Here is a 13,728-nt window from a genome sequence, read left to right on the forward strand (position 1 = left end):
GATATTGTTTTCTGAAGTGGTTGAGCTTAAAGGAGTCTTAACTGGTCAGCTTTGGGCTCTGTAACAAAATTTAGCAAACAATTTACAAAGTGTTATTCTCTGTTCTACAAAGAAATGCCAAGCCATGTGTCTTTGGCTGGGTAAGAAAGAGCAGTATTCAGTGGAAAGGGCATAGAACCGTTTTTCCTGTTTCAGCTGCAAAAATTGTAACAAATGAAGTGCCTAATGCTTTTTTTTCCTTGTGCTTTTATTTCAGCCAAGACAACATCCATTTATACTGCCTCCTATGCATGTCCAGTGTGGAGAACACTACACTGAAACACATAATTCACAAGGTACTTAGAGCATATATTTTTTCCTTTAATGGACTTCAATTTTATGTGTATGCAAAGAAGCTCCTAACCCTTATGCCTAGATTTCTAATGCTGTCATGGTCAAATGCGAGCTGCTGCTGGAGGAGAGCTAGCAGTTTTATAGTTAATGTTGCAGTAAGTCTTCTGTTTAAAGTCCAATTTCAGTTTTCAAATTTCTCTAAAATGTCTGTGCATGGTTATATGGACGTTAAACTTGGTATTCCAGTTCAGTGAGCTGAAAAAATAATTTCTAAAGGAAGTGTGATGGCTGTATTCAAAGGCAGTGCCAGCTGGGGCCAGGGAGAGAAATGGAGTGAGGGAAAAGGAGACAGCAAATATCTTTTACTGTAGGAGAAATCATAGCGTCCTGGTCACAAAACTGTGTATTTAGATAATCTTTTCTGCTGATTTTTTCACCAACATCTGCCTGCTTTGTTAGCCTTACAGATGTAAGGAGGGTTAACTGTTTTTACCCCTGCATTTGACAAATAAATTCTCTAAGAGGTTGTACCAGGTTACTTTGATCAAGTCTGGGAATGGAGCCCGGCCCCTAAACACCTTGAGTCTCGCACCCTTAACCACACTACCTTTTGGAATACACATAGCCAGGTCTGTTAGGCTATGTTCTTTGCAGTTCATGAGAGGTACAGTTGAAGTGCTCTCACTGGCAGAGGAGCTCTTAGTCATACCTGATAGTGTTGTGGTGGTCTGACTAATTTTAAGGCAGAATTTGATAAGTTTTGAAAGGAACCATTCGGTATAGTTCCTTGCATACAGTAGAAGATTTGACTTAGTGGCTACTAGTATTTTACTTCGAAGCTGAGGATCTGAAGGGGGATGTTCACAATTTTAGAAGAATTGTAAAGTTCCCTTAGTTTTACCACAGACTTCTCTATATTGTTGAAGAAGTAGCTGATTTCAGAGTTTTGGGAGCTGCTACTCTTATGAGATTTTCAACAACAGACACTTGCAGTAAAGTTGTAATCCAGGGCATCACCTTTACCATCTTGATTCCCTCTCAGGTATCCTTTGCTGAAGTATTTAATACCCTTTAGTGCATCTGTAGAGTGGTTTTCTGGTTTTTTTTCCTCCCCCGGTCCTCCCCTACCGAGTCCTGATCACCCTGCTCTGTTATACTTCAGATCCTCAAAACTGTTGTTTGGTCTGAAGTAGGATTTCCAATTTCACAGTCCTCTGCTACTTCGAATCACAGACAACGGTGCATCAACAGAAAAGACAAGAGAACTTTTAGGATTACCATAGGCTAGCAGCACTGGATTTTTAAGGTGGCAGCAGCAGTGAATCCTTCCAGGATGCTGAGGGAGGAGATGCCCCTTTATTCTTCATTGCCACCCCAGGCAAAAACATTTCCTCTCTCTCCCCTTTCATGTCTCCCACAAGGATCTGAACGACCATATTTTGCTAAGTGTTGGAGTGTTTACATGACTAGCTTTGTTTTAGTTCTTTTTCAGTGACTCAAGGATGCTCGCAAGACCAAATGTTCCCTGCAGTTGTACACTAAGCTGTCTCTGTATTTGTTGGTGCAGACTGCAGTTGAAGTTTTGTTAACGTTGAACAAGTCCTTGTATGTTAAAATTATCAATGTCTTTATCTCTGCTCTACACAGATAGTATTTTCCATGGAAATGAAGAAACTTTCTACTGTAGGTCTCAGACCAGTTTGGATAGGTGTCCAGTGGACTTTAGCTACTTGAATGGTAATGGACCCAATGGGAGTGTATGCAGTGCCCACAGCATGAACTCCCTCAATCACTCACAGAACTTCATCCAGGCATCTCCAATGTCCTCAAATCTGAGCATCCCTGGAAGTGACATCATGCGAGCAGATTATATCCCCAGCCACAGACATAGCGCAATCATAGTACCATCTTACCGGCCAACTCCAGACTATGAAACTGTCATGAGGCAAATGAAGAGAGGGGTGATCCAGATGGATAGCCAAAGTCAGTCTTTGAGGAATCTCAATATTGGAAACACACATGCTTATAACCAGCCGGAAGACCTAGTTTACAGTCAGCCTGAGATTCGAGAGAGACATCCTTACACGATTGCATACGGGCCCCAGGGTAGTGGCTATAACAAGCCTGTCACTCCATCTGACCAAATGAACCCTAATAATGCTGCGCAAAATAAGACAGCAGCCAGTGCCATATCCCACACTGTCAGTACACCAGAACTGGCTAACATGCAGCTGCAGAGCAGCCAGAGTTACAACACCGCTCACATGTTAAAGAACTATCTCTTCAGACCCCCACCTCCGTACCCGCGCCCACGTCCTGCCACTAGCACGCCGGACCTGGCAAGCCACCGGCACAAGTATGTCAGTGGGAGCAGTCCTGACCTGGTCACTCGCAAAGTCCAGCTGTCAGTAAAGACCTTCCAGGAGGACAGCTCGCCGGTCGTCCGTCAGTCGCTGCAGGAGGTCAGCGAGCCCCTCATGGCAGTGAAGCATCACGCAGCTGTGAACAAGCGCCATAGTTTGGAGGTCATCAGCAATATGGTCCGTGGTATAGAAGCCATGGCATTAAAAACTTTAAACGCCCCTCTGCCGCGCAGGAACACTTTGCGGGAGCAAGTGCAGCCAGAAGAGTCAGTTCAGATGGGGCACGAAGTTCAGCAAGTTCCTCATTATCATCACAAAAAGACGTTCTCCGATGCCACAATGCTGATACACAGCAGCGAAAGCGAAGAGGAAGAAGAAACCCCAGAATCTGTGTCACGGATAACAGCTCTCCACGAGAACATGGAGTACAGTGCTCAGCTGCAAGCTGCCTTGGCTAGAATACCAAATAAACCTCCTCCAGAGTATCCTGGGCCTCGGAAAAGTGTCAGCAATGGAGCCCTGAGGCAGGACCATGTTAGTATTTCTGTGGCTGTAGCCAGGGCCAAGGCCATGAGGCCAGGGCCCTCCAAAGCCATTAGTGTCTCTCGAACTGATCAAATGGCAATAAACGGGTCTTCGCTTGGGCCCTCTATCTCAGAGCCTGACCTCACGAGTGTGAAGGAGCGGGTCAAGAAAGAACCTGTCAAGGAAAGGCCTGTCTCTGAAATGTTTTCTATTGAGGACAGCATCGTAGAAAGAGAAATCATGATCAGGGTAAGTGCCTTCCTCTGTTGCAGTGGCTTCTTGGAAATTAGTAATCATACAGGCCAGTTTCCGTACCAGAAAACTGTTGGATCGGTAAACTGTGGGGAACGCATGAGTGGAAGATGTTGATTTGCTTGAGGTTAGGAAGTCTGATATCAAGTGCCACATACGGTTTGGTTTCGTGGGTCTGTATGGCCACCAAAGGGGCTGATCCCAGGCACTGCTATTGGGCTTGCCTGCTTCCTCCGCTGTGGTCACTCGGCTGCCGGCCAGACCTGCGTCCGATCCAGCTGACGATGCCACCACCCTGGCAGCAGTGCCAGCCCGAGGCGGGTGGCAGAGCACGCAGCCGGGTGAGGAGCAGGCAGACTGCAAAGCCCCCCTCCATGCCCGCTCCCCTTCTGCCTGCACGGCTCGCTAGCCCCCACCGATCTGAGAGCAGGGTGAGTCTGAAACGCGTTTGCCGAGATGGGCGGGAGGTTGCGTTTCGGCACTAGCATTTTATTCCTTCTTTGTAGGGATGTCGAGTTAAGTATCGCATAATATATAACATCATGGAAGCTCCGGAGCTTTTCAAACGATCTGATTGTCTTTCCTGCCACTTTATGTAATATACTTATCTGAATAAAACACTGGTACCTGTAGAATATGGATTGCCAGTTTCGCCAATAACTAAATGAGCGATCAGATATCTAATTACAGAAGCAACACATGTAGAGGCTATGTGGTTGAGGACCTGGATTGTTTATTTTTTTTAAAAATGTACTCAAGTATGAGAAATAGGGTCCTTTTAAACTTGCAAAGAATTTAGAGTAAAAAGTATTTAAAGGCTGCAGTGCCACTGCAAGCAATGGCAGAAATATGAGGGGTGCTTACCATTTAGTGCCTTACGTATGTGCTTGATGTAACATTTGGGAGTGCAACCATACTCACAGAAAGCAAAGTCGTCTGGGCCGTAGTTGTGTTGGTTTTTTTTTTTTTTTTCTTCTTCTCAGAATTGAGGTCTGAAACAAAAAGCAATTCCTGAAACAAATTAATGAAACACCTAAACGGTCCAGAGCAGGAAAGAGTTTGTAATGTACTACTAGATGAGTAACTAGTTAGAGTTAAATACTACGGTATATTAAAAGAAATTTTCTAAACGTAGGTATAGTGCTTCTTGTTCATTGGGGATCCTTACACTGATGTAATGGTTAGGAATCACTAAGTTGTATCACGGAGACTGAATTTAATCCTTGCAGAATCTTAAACTTTAAACATAAAATAAATACTTGACTATGAAACATAATCTTTCATGAATGAATACTGTAGACATTGGTGTAACAACAAGCATATATATGCTCTTTTGATCTTCTGAGGAAAGAAAACATTGAGAAGCAGGAACCCAAAGGATTTTAGGATGGAAATGAAGGTGAGAAGAACGCTTAGAGATGTTATTTGAGTACTTTCCTCTGCATAATCATTCAGATCAGCCTTTGGTCAAAGGGTGCTTTTTTATTGTTGTTTTGAAAGTAAAGGGGTGGTCTTAGCATTAAGCTTTTAAGGTGGTTTCAGCCTAGATCAGCAGTCTTAACACATGCAGACCTTCCTTTTGTCATAAGAATCACATGTTATATTAATGGTAATTTGATGACCTTGATCTTTTAAACACAGACTTTTCTATTTGACCTTGCAAGTTGTAATAATAATAAAATCCCCAACAAAGAAAAAATACTTGCATTTTCCTGCTTTCTGAAAGTATGAAAAGAAAGCAGTGTGGGTTTGGATTTTTGTTTGGCTTTTTCGTTTGTTTCTCCAGAGCACTAAGTAAAAAAACACAGTGGTGAGGAAAAAGCTCACAGGCTTTTGAAAAATCAAGCCGTAACATATGTCTGAGGGCATTCAGGTTCAGCAGTGTGTTTCTAGGAGCTGAGCTTGGCCTGTGTGGTGACCACAGCTTCCAAATGCATGCCGAGAACCAGGCTTCCCTTTAAAATTCGTACTCTGATTCTCCATGTCATAGCATAATATGATGCATGAATACAATAAATGATATCCCTCCCTGGCTGCTGTTACATTCAGTTTCTGGGATATGTGAGCTCAGGTTTTAGTGCAAAATATATCATGGGTGCTAACTGAATCGCCATAATAGCCGAGTGCATCAGAAGACTTCTCATTTTAAGTATCACCATCACAGAAGAGAAACAATGGGCATGTGTTTTACTGTTTGTTGCAATAGATTGAAATTATGACTTTTTAAAAGATGCCCCAGGTATCTTGGCTACAGTAGTGCTACTTTCACGTAACAGGGTGATGCTTTGAGTGTCCTACATTCAGAATAATGTTTGCAGAAAAATGCTCGAGATTGTATTTGTATGTCTTTTGATGGCATGTATACTGTATTATACGCTGGGATTACTTCTTTGAAATTAAAATTCTGTGCTCATGTAGGAGCAGGCCTTTGAGGAATAACAGGAAGAATAGAGGTTGTATTTGAATTTATGATGCTAATGGTGATCATCTGCATTCCTTGGCCAGAGAGTTGCAGATTTTGGAGATTAAAAAAACATTCCAGCATTTTACTGGCATTATAAATAATCACACAGAGATGAAAACGTGCCTTTTCTTGCCAAAAGAATCTAGAAAAGCAGAAGATGGCAGGCCTGGAGGCCCAGAAGAGGCCCTTGATGTTGGCAGCACTGAACGGACTCTCAGTTGCTAGGGTTCCAGTGCCAGAGGACAGCCAGGATGAAGCCGCCAAGGTGCCAATGGATGAGAGGGTAAGATGGAGGCTCATGAAATGTTGCTCATTCCCTTTGTTCCCAACAGCATGAAGTTTCTAAAATATTAAAATTTGATTTACAATGTGAAAAAATTTCTCTTAAAAATTTTCAGAGCCATTAATGGAAAAGGTCTGTGGTTAACACTGGTGTGTCTTTGGATGCTGGCAAAGTGTTAAATGTCTTGAACATTTACTGAAGTCAGTGAAAATGGAGACTGTTCACCGTTTCACGTGACTGTACGATGTCGTACACAATCAAGCTGTAAATCTAACTTTTTGCACATTTTTCACTTGATCAGGCAGTCTACTGTGATCATCCATAGATACAGTCTTTCATGTTCTGATCCATCTAAGGAGTTCAGTTAACGTCTCTAATGGGATTAAATTTTAAAAAAAAGTTTTGCCTCCTGATATTTGTGCATGCGGGTGTGTGCATGTATATGGAATTTCGGAAATTAAAACCAGTTGCTGCCATTAAGATTTGAGACACATATTTGCAAAGAATCGTTCTGGCTTTCTGGATGGAAATTTGCAGCCTTGTGTTGTCTGGTACGCAGACGACAGAACTTAACCTCTGCCTGTATGTATGTGGGGTTGTGTTCAACCACAGAAATTTCATACTGGCAAGTTAGGGAGTATTTTGAAATGTGGACCACATCACACTTCTCGCAGTATGATCTTCTTCCTAAAAAGATAAATTTAAAATATTTTGACAGGTATCTGTTGCGGCGAAATCACATACAAATTCATACTGAACCAGGAGTGTATTTAGCATGGTTTTGCTTTTTACGGTATCAGTCTTAAAAAATGTGGAGGTGGAATGTAAAAATGTAAAATTTGCTTGTGGTTTCATTCAGTAGAAATAAGAGTGTGTCGTGTTTCCTCAGATAACTGCAGTTGAAAAAAGAAGCGAGTGAGAGAATGCTATGGCTATATATTGAAATTCAAAGAACAGATGGATGGGTCTAGTGGTAAACATTCTTCCAGGAAGAATTAATGGATTGGTGTTCCTTTCTGTTAAATCTTAGTGCAAAATCTTGAAGAGGAAGTTGGAAGAGGGGATGGTGTTTACAGAATACGAGCAGATTCCAAAGAAAAAGGCAGATGGGATCTTCACCACTGCTGCCTTGCCTGAAAACACTGAGCGCAACCGCATCAGGGAGGTAGTTCCGTATGAGGAGAACCGAGTAGAGCTGGTGCCGACCAAAGAAAATAATACAGGCTACATCAATGCTTCACACATAAAGGTAAAAGCTTTCTTGGACTTTGCTTTGTAAATGAAGGTATGTTAAAGCTTTGTTTGCATTTCTGGATGCACAGCAGCATTTTCTGTAACTCTGAAGCTTCTGAAAAGGTAACTTAGAATGCATCATTGTACCTTTGTGTCAGCATGGGCATCTCTATCAACTAACATGCATGAGTTGATTTAATTGCTAGAGACTGGGAAGTCAATTCAAAGAGGCATCCTTACTTTTTTATGCCCACCTCTGCCAGCTGGTTGTGGAATGTCTGTATTGGTTAATGTAGAAAGAGATGCCATGGTTCTTAAACCTCATGAAAATGCATTAGATCAGCCCTAATACCTGCAATGTAATACAGTTGTCATGACCCTGTACCTGAAAGAATGAGCAGTCAGTACGTGTTCTGATTTATCAGTCCCAATAGCCTTGCAGGCCACTGGGGGACTACAACAACCCATGCAGAATGAGTCCCTGCAACTGATTGGTGCAGCCTGAAAGAAATACTGCACAAGGTTTGACTAAAAAGTTTTTTCCATTTACTAGCATATAGGATACGATTTTTAAAAATCGGGGGTGTAGATCCATGTATGCAGTTCCACATCCAAAGAAAAAGTGTGTAGTTAGGAGTAATGCATGTTCGCATAGATACTGCAATTATATATATATATATATAACGTATTTCTTCCTTTTACGATGAGAGTTGAGTGATTTTGAAATAATTTTTTTTTAAGTATGTGTTGATAAAAAGAACACCTTACTAATGAGATCCCTGTGTCTCTGATTGGGTACTGCATTGAACTTATATGTATCAAAATAACTTTTATCAAGAAACTTCAGATTTGTTGTTAATTCAATGTAGAAATATGATATGATCTGACTGTTACTTAGAAACGTGGCCGGTTTTAACAGTGAACTATCCTGCAGTGGCTGCAGATGCTTGTTTTTCTTTAAGCTTCCAGTACTATTTGCAAAGTCCTTTGTTGGCTTTTACTCTACCCTGAGAGAAGTAACAGCACTCCTCTCCCTCAGATGACAGATTCTCTCATTGTCAGAGAGGGCTGTCTGCTTTTTCTCATTGTCAAAATCCAAATTAAAAAGAAATAATTCAAAAATAATAAATAAAACATCCTATTAAATTAAGATTTTCCTGGAGTAAAAGCCTTTTAAAAGTTTCAGAAGACTTGCTGGCCTCTTTGGTTGTGATTTACAGTGTTAAATCCTGTTGATTCAAAACAATTTCTGAACCAGGATCCTGGCAGTTTATCATTTTTCTACATAGCCTGGTAGGTAGCAGATACTGAGCTTTTGCATAATCAGACGTTGCTGTGATGATGGATTTCTGAGCCCAAAATTTTTCATCTACTTTGTAGGAGGCCAAAAAAAGGAGATTCCTAACATAAATTATGCCCACGAAGCAGTACTAGCCAGAAAAGAATTTTCCCTGGCTAGTTTTTGAGTCCACATTTTATTTTGTGTGTCAGTGTTGGAAACGCATGCATCTCGCCTTCATAGAGCACACAGGAACACGCACAAATGTTTTAGTGCATGACAGTGGCCCTTGCCAGTATTTGACTCTCACACTCATAGTGGCGCATACGGAAGCCAAGCAGATGTGCTTTTGCTTAGAAGGTGAAATCGCATCTGTGAAATTTACCTCAGTAGCACAGTGTGCGTTTGCAGCCCAATATTCAATTTTTAATATCCTGCAGTTAGGGCATTAGAATGCCGTAAACATTCCAGGCATTGCATTCCCTCCAGACTATTTATGGTCCTTTCATACCATGTGCCAGGAGGCTGGATATTTGGAACAGAAGTCAGTAGGCAAAGAAAACTCCTATATCATCCTGATAAGATCCATGCCTGGAGGATTCCAGCTCCCACTGCTCAGTCTGCGAGCCCCACAGTTTTACAGTATTTCTCTGCTTATTTACCATTGACCTTCGCTGTTAAGATACAAAGATTGTCTTCTACACCAGAGACAAAAATTGTAATTAAATTTATAGATTAAGCAAAAAAGTTCTTAAGACTGCTTCACCTGACTGAGTCAGGTCAGTTAACTTAAAAAGCTCAGTAATACTATACCGGCACTCACGACTGCAGACAAGCATGCAAGTAGAAGACCAGTCCAAGTGCAAGATGCCGGTTAGTGCTGTGCAGTTTACGTTCATCCCCACCTCGTACAAGGACTTGAGGAGTCTGCCTGCATTGGTCTTGCAGATTTTAATCATCATTCAAAGAGGAGAGTGCTGCATAGTATGAAACGAGAAAATGAGCTGACGTACAGGGTTGAAAACAGTTTTCAATGCAGTGAAAAATTTGTTATCGTACAAATGCTATGCTAGTTACAGGTGTAAAAACCCAAGCATCTCAGCTTAATGAACAGCTGTTTGAATAACAAATAAATTGATTCTATTGCTGAAAATGTATTCAAAGACCCGTACCTCAAACGTAGTATGTGGTTAAACCTGTCAGAGTTACTGATTGCTCCTTGTAGCGTTGTCCGCCAGCACCTTGATATTTACGAATGTGTCAGTATTTCTGTTGTAAATCATCTTCTCTGGGATTCGTAACTTTGTTGTGAGAATTGGCTCTGGGCTAATACATAGAATTAGGAGGTCTTAGCCTGAGAAGGAAAAATATTTTAACTTTCCAAAATAGTTAGTTCATCTGGTTTTCCTTTTCTCTGGTAAGCATATTTTCAAATGTTATCTAGTAGCTCTAAAAGTGGTTTGGCTTTTTACCTAAAATGTTGAAAAAAAAAAAAATTTTTTTAATAAACCTTTCATGATGCATAGCAAATAATCTGCCATAAAATAAATTTTTTTTTTATACACAAGTTGGAGTTTTTTTGGGTTTTTGTTTGGTTGGTTTTTGGTTGGGTTTTGGTTTTTGTTTTTATAACTGCCTAAGTGTGAAGATCTGCCTCAGTCAGGTAAATGAGGCAGTGTTTTACACTGGTTAGCATCAAGGTAATGCTGGGTCTGTTCAGGGCACTACATAATTTATAGTGTGTAAATCTGTGTGATAGTGCTTTAAAAATAATTTCATTATGTGTTGTCATGCAAATACACAAATATTTCTCTAAGATGGGGTTGGTAATCCAGTTATATATTGGGAAATAGATTTACATGACTACAGCTTTAGATAATTTTAAATTTCATATGGCATTTGAAAGCCATTTAACGTGCTGGATTTACTTTATAGTAGTTTGCAGCTTCTGAACTGAAAAACACAACATGAGTGAGGAAGAGTAACTTGAAATGAAGCCTGTCTTGATCTCATTACTAGCTGGCAACAGGCCTATCTGAGCTCCGTGTTATGTACGGTGTGTGGGCATAACTGCATACTCTCGGAACAGCTTGGCCACATCTTCAACAGTGATCAGTGTAGTAAGAGTCTGTTTAAGAACTTAGTTTTTGCCTGAGTGGAAAATAGTTGACAGAGGTCCTAAACAGCAGAGGCCTTTAGCTTTTGTCATGCAAAATGTCATTTGCATGCTTGCATTCGGGCTTTCTACACTACTGTGTGTTGATTTGCAGCAATGCAATGCCTTCTTAATGCATGTAGACACCTCCTCTGGTGCTCAATTTTTCTTTCATCATGGGTCTGTCACCAAACCCAGGGAAGTCAGTCAGCTGCTTATTTGTACTTAAGCCATATCAGAAACAGGGCCTAAAAAACAAAAATAAAATTTTTTTCATCTCTATGATCCAGATGCAATGGCAAGAAAAATAGATGACATTTCGGTCAAAGCTTTATGTTTATGGGCATCAAGAAAGGACTTGGAAGCACCAAAGATTGTGTTTTGTCAGATTTGCTCTTATCAAAAGGATGATTCTTGTGCACAATTTTGAACAAAAGTGGAAGAACAAAGAAGTAAAGGTTTCATTATGATCTCTTTTGTTTAAAGGGCAGTTCTGGCACAGATGCTGCTGAGAATTTGGGCACTGACTGTATTTTTTTTTTTTTTTTTTCCTTCTTACTCCCAGGTTACTGTAGGTGGAGAGGAGTGGCACTACATTGCTACCCAAGGGCCTCTGCCACACACGTGCCATGACTTCTGGCAGATGGTGTGGGAACAGGGGGTGAATGTTATAGCCATGGTCACAGCTGAAGAGGTACGTTAAATCACAGAATACAGTTCTTTCTGATGTGAGCACATCTCCTCTTATCATCACTTTCCACTCCAGTAACCTGTTTTTTCTATCAACAACCCTTTTTCCTCTTACTCTGTTTGAACATATGGCTGTACTGCTGTAATACTATACGATGTAACTTTCTGATACTCTGGCAAGTACTAAAGTGAAACAAGCAGAACCCCCCCTTCCCTCTCCCCCTTCCCCCTGCTTCACTTCAGTTTGGCCAAACCAAAGAAAGATGTTTCCATTGGAATGCGAGAGCGCTGAACTGCTCCTGGTTAAAATGACACAGACTTCCACCCCGTCCAGGGCCAGTTCTGCATACTGTCACTCTTATCAGCTGAGAAGAGACCAGAAGCTGTTGTTTCCACAGAAGTGTCCGTGTAACAAAAAATCCCAAACAAAACCAACCTTTTTATTCTTATGCCAAGTGAAACAGTTATTTCTATTGTAATCCAAGAACTATGTGCTATGTTATAGAAACTGGCACGCGTTGCTAACTAACACTGCATTCAGCTTTATGGCTGGTTGCTTTTAGCAAACACAGGGAGTGCCACAGCACATCAAGTCACTGTCCAGTTCCCAAGGCTGACCAACAAGAGATACTTAGAAGTTGCTGAAGAGAATCTCCTTCCATTTAAATGAAAGGCTTCCCCAGGAAGAGAATATTTACTGAGGTGTTGTAGGCAGTAGCTGGCTTTCACCACAAGACAAGAGTTAGTTCTTCAAGCATTTTTACACTTAGAAATATTATATGGCTAAGAGTTTTAAGTTTTAATCTTCATTACTCTATGGGATGCTCCTTACTCTTCTAGTAATTTGAAATAAGAATACTTGGCTTATCTGCAGAGTTTTATGCCCTCTGTAAAGAATTATAATTGCAGGAACTAATGGCTATTCTTTTGTTTGTTTATTTGTTTGCTTTTAAGGAGGGAGGAAGAAGTAAAAGTCATCGTTATTGGCCTAAACTGGGCTCTAAGCACAGCTCAGCCACTTACGGGAAGTTCAAGGTGACAACTAAGTTCCGCACAGACTCTGGCTGCTATGCAACTACTGGTCTGAAGGTCAAGCATCTTCTCTCTGGACAAGAGAGGACAGTGTGGCATTTGCAGTATACTGACTGGCCAGACCATGGGTGTCCAGAAGAAGTCCAAGGCTTTTTATGTAAGATTTCTTTACCTTGCGTGATAAAATACATCAAGGCAAAGGTTGCTCGCACTGGTTTCAGCTCACTGCACCTAGTTACAGCTGAGATTGATATTAAATGGTTATTGCTGTGGCATACAAAGGCCTCAACTAGGCTGTACTTTGCTGCAATTTGGAGAAAAAAGTGGAATTCAAGAGGTAGGAGCTAAGGTGATTGAGGATTTTGGTCCTGAAAGACCTGACATAACAGGAGGAAATATCAGAGGCAGCAGCAGTGCTAAAGGCTTAGGAAATTTCAAATAATAGGATACCTCTGCTGGCTGATCTGTCAGTATGAGTTATTGCCACTTCCCAGCTACCTAATGAGTGTAGGAGATACTAGGCTGCACACAAATGTGATTAGAGAGGTCTGGGTGAGAGAGGTTCAGATGTTCGTGAAATATGGCACAACTCCTCCAGTTTCATAGGAGGCCCTTATTGCTGACACCCAGCATTTAGTAGTCCAGAGGCATTGGACTTGTTGCAAAAGAGCAGAGGGTTCCATCACATATGCAGTAAGTTTGAACTCACTGCCACTCTTCTAACCACTTGTACCCAGGCAACGCTAAGGGCCTTCCCAATTAAATAGGGTCCTGGTTCCTGCATTTCTGAAAATACAGCCATTACATTCACCTGTAATGAGTTAATAACACTTCCTACTTCTTACCAAGTAATAAACACTACCATATTAAGTAATAGGAATTCAACCATTATTTAAATAAAGCCACATCTCTGGCACTACAGTAGAGCGTGGTGCAGAGATCTTTAAGTTACCACTGGAGGAGTCTGTATGTGGTGTACTGATGCGTTGGAGATGCCTGCCCTCTTAGTTCCTGAAAGCTTTGCAGCTGCAGCAGCATAGCTCTGTTGCAGCTAAGTTGTCCTCTCTCAGCAAAGTCCATTAGTTCCACTTCAGTCTTGACACAGCTACAGTCCTTTAG

At 41.3% G+C, this 13,728-nt stretch overlaps 1 protein-coding gene across 1 annotated transcript in view; it reads left to right on the plus strand.

Annotated features, from left to right (window-relative positions):
• PTPN14 (protein tyrosine phosphatase non-receptor type 14) overlaps window positions 1-13,728 on the plus strand; it is a 124,276-nt gene that overhangs the window by 97,327 nt on the left and 13,221 nt on the right. The window contains exons 12-17 of the mRNA XM_052805415.1: window positions 257-335; window positions 1,981-3,470; window positions 6,077-6,220; window positions 7,251-7,469; window positions 11,453-11,581; window positions 12,532-12,766. Coding sequence (XP_052661375.1) covers window positions 257-335; window positions 1,981-3,470; window positions 6,077-6,220; window positions 7,251-7,469; window positions 11,453-11,581; window positions 12,532-12,766 — 2,296 coding nt within the window. The remainder of the gene's footprint in view (window positions 1-256; window positions 336-1,980; window positions 3,471-6,076; window positions 6,221-7,250; window positions 7,470-11,452; window positions 11,582-12,531; window positions 12,767-13,728) is intronic.

The sequence above is a fragment of the Harpia harpyja genome, chromosome 13 (assembly GCF_026419915.1).
Source record: "Harpia harpyja isolate bHarHar1 chromosome 13, bHarHar1 primary haplotype, whole genome shotgun sequence".
Lineage (NCBI taxonomy): Eukaryota > Metazoa > Chordata > Aves > Accipitriformes > Accipitridae > Harpia > Harpia harpyja.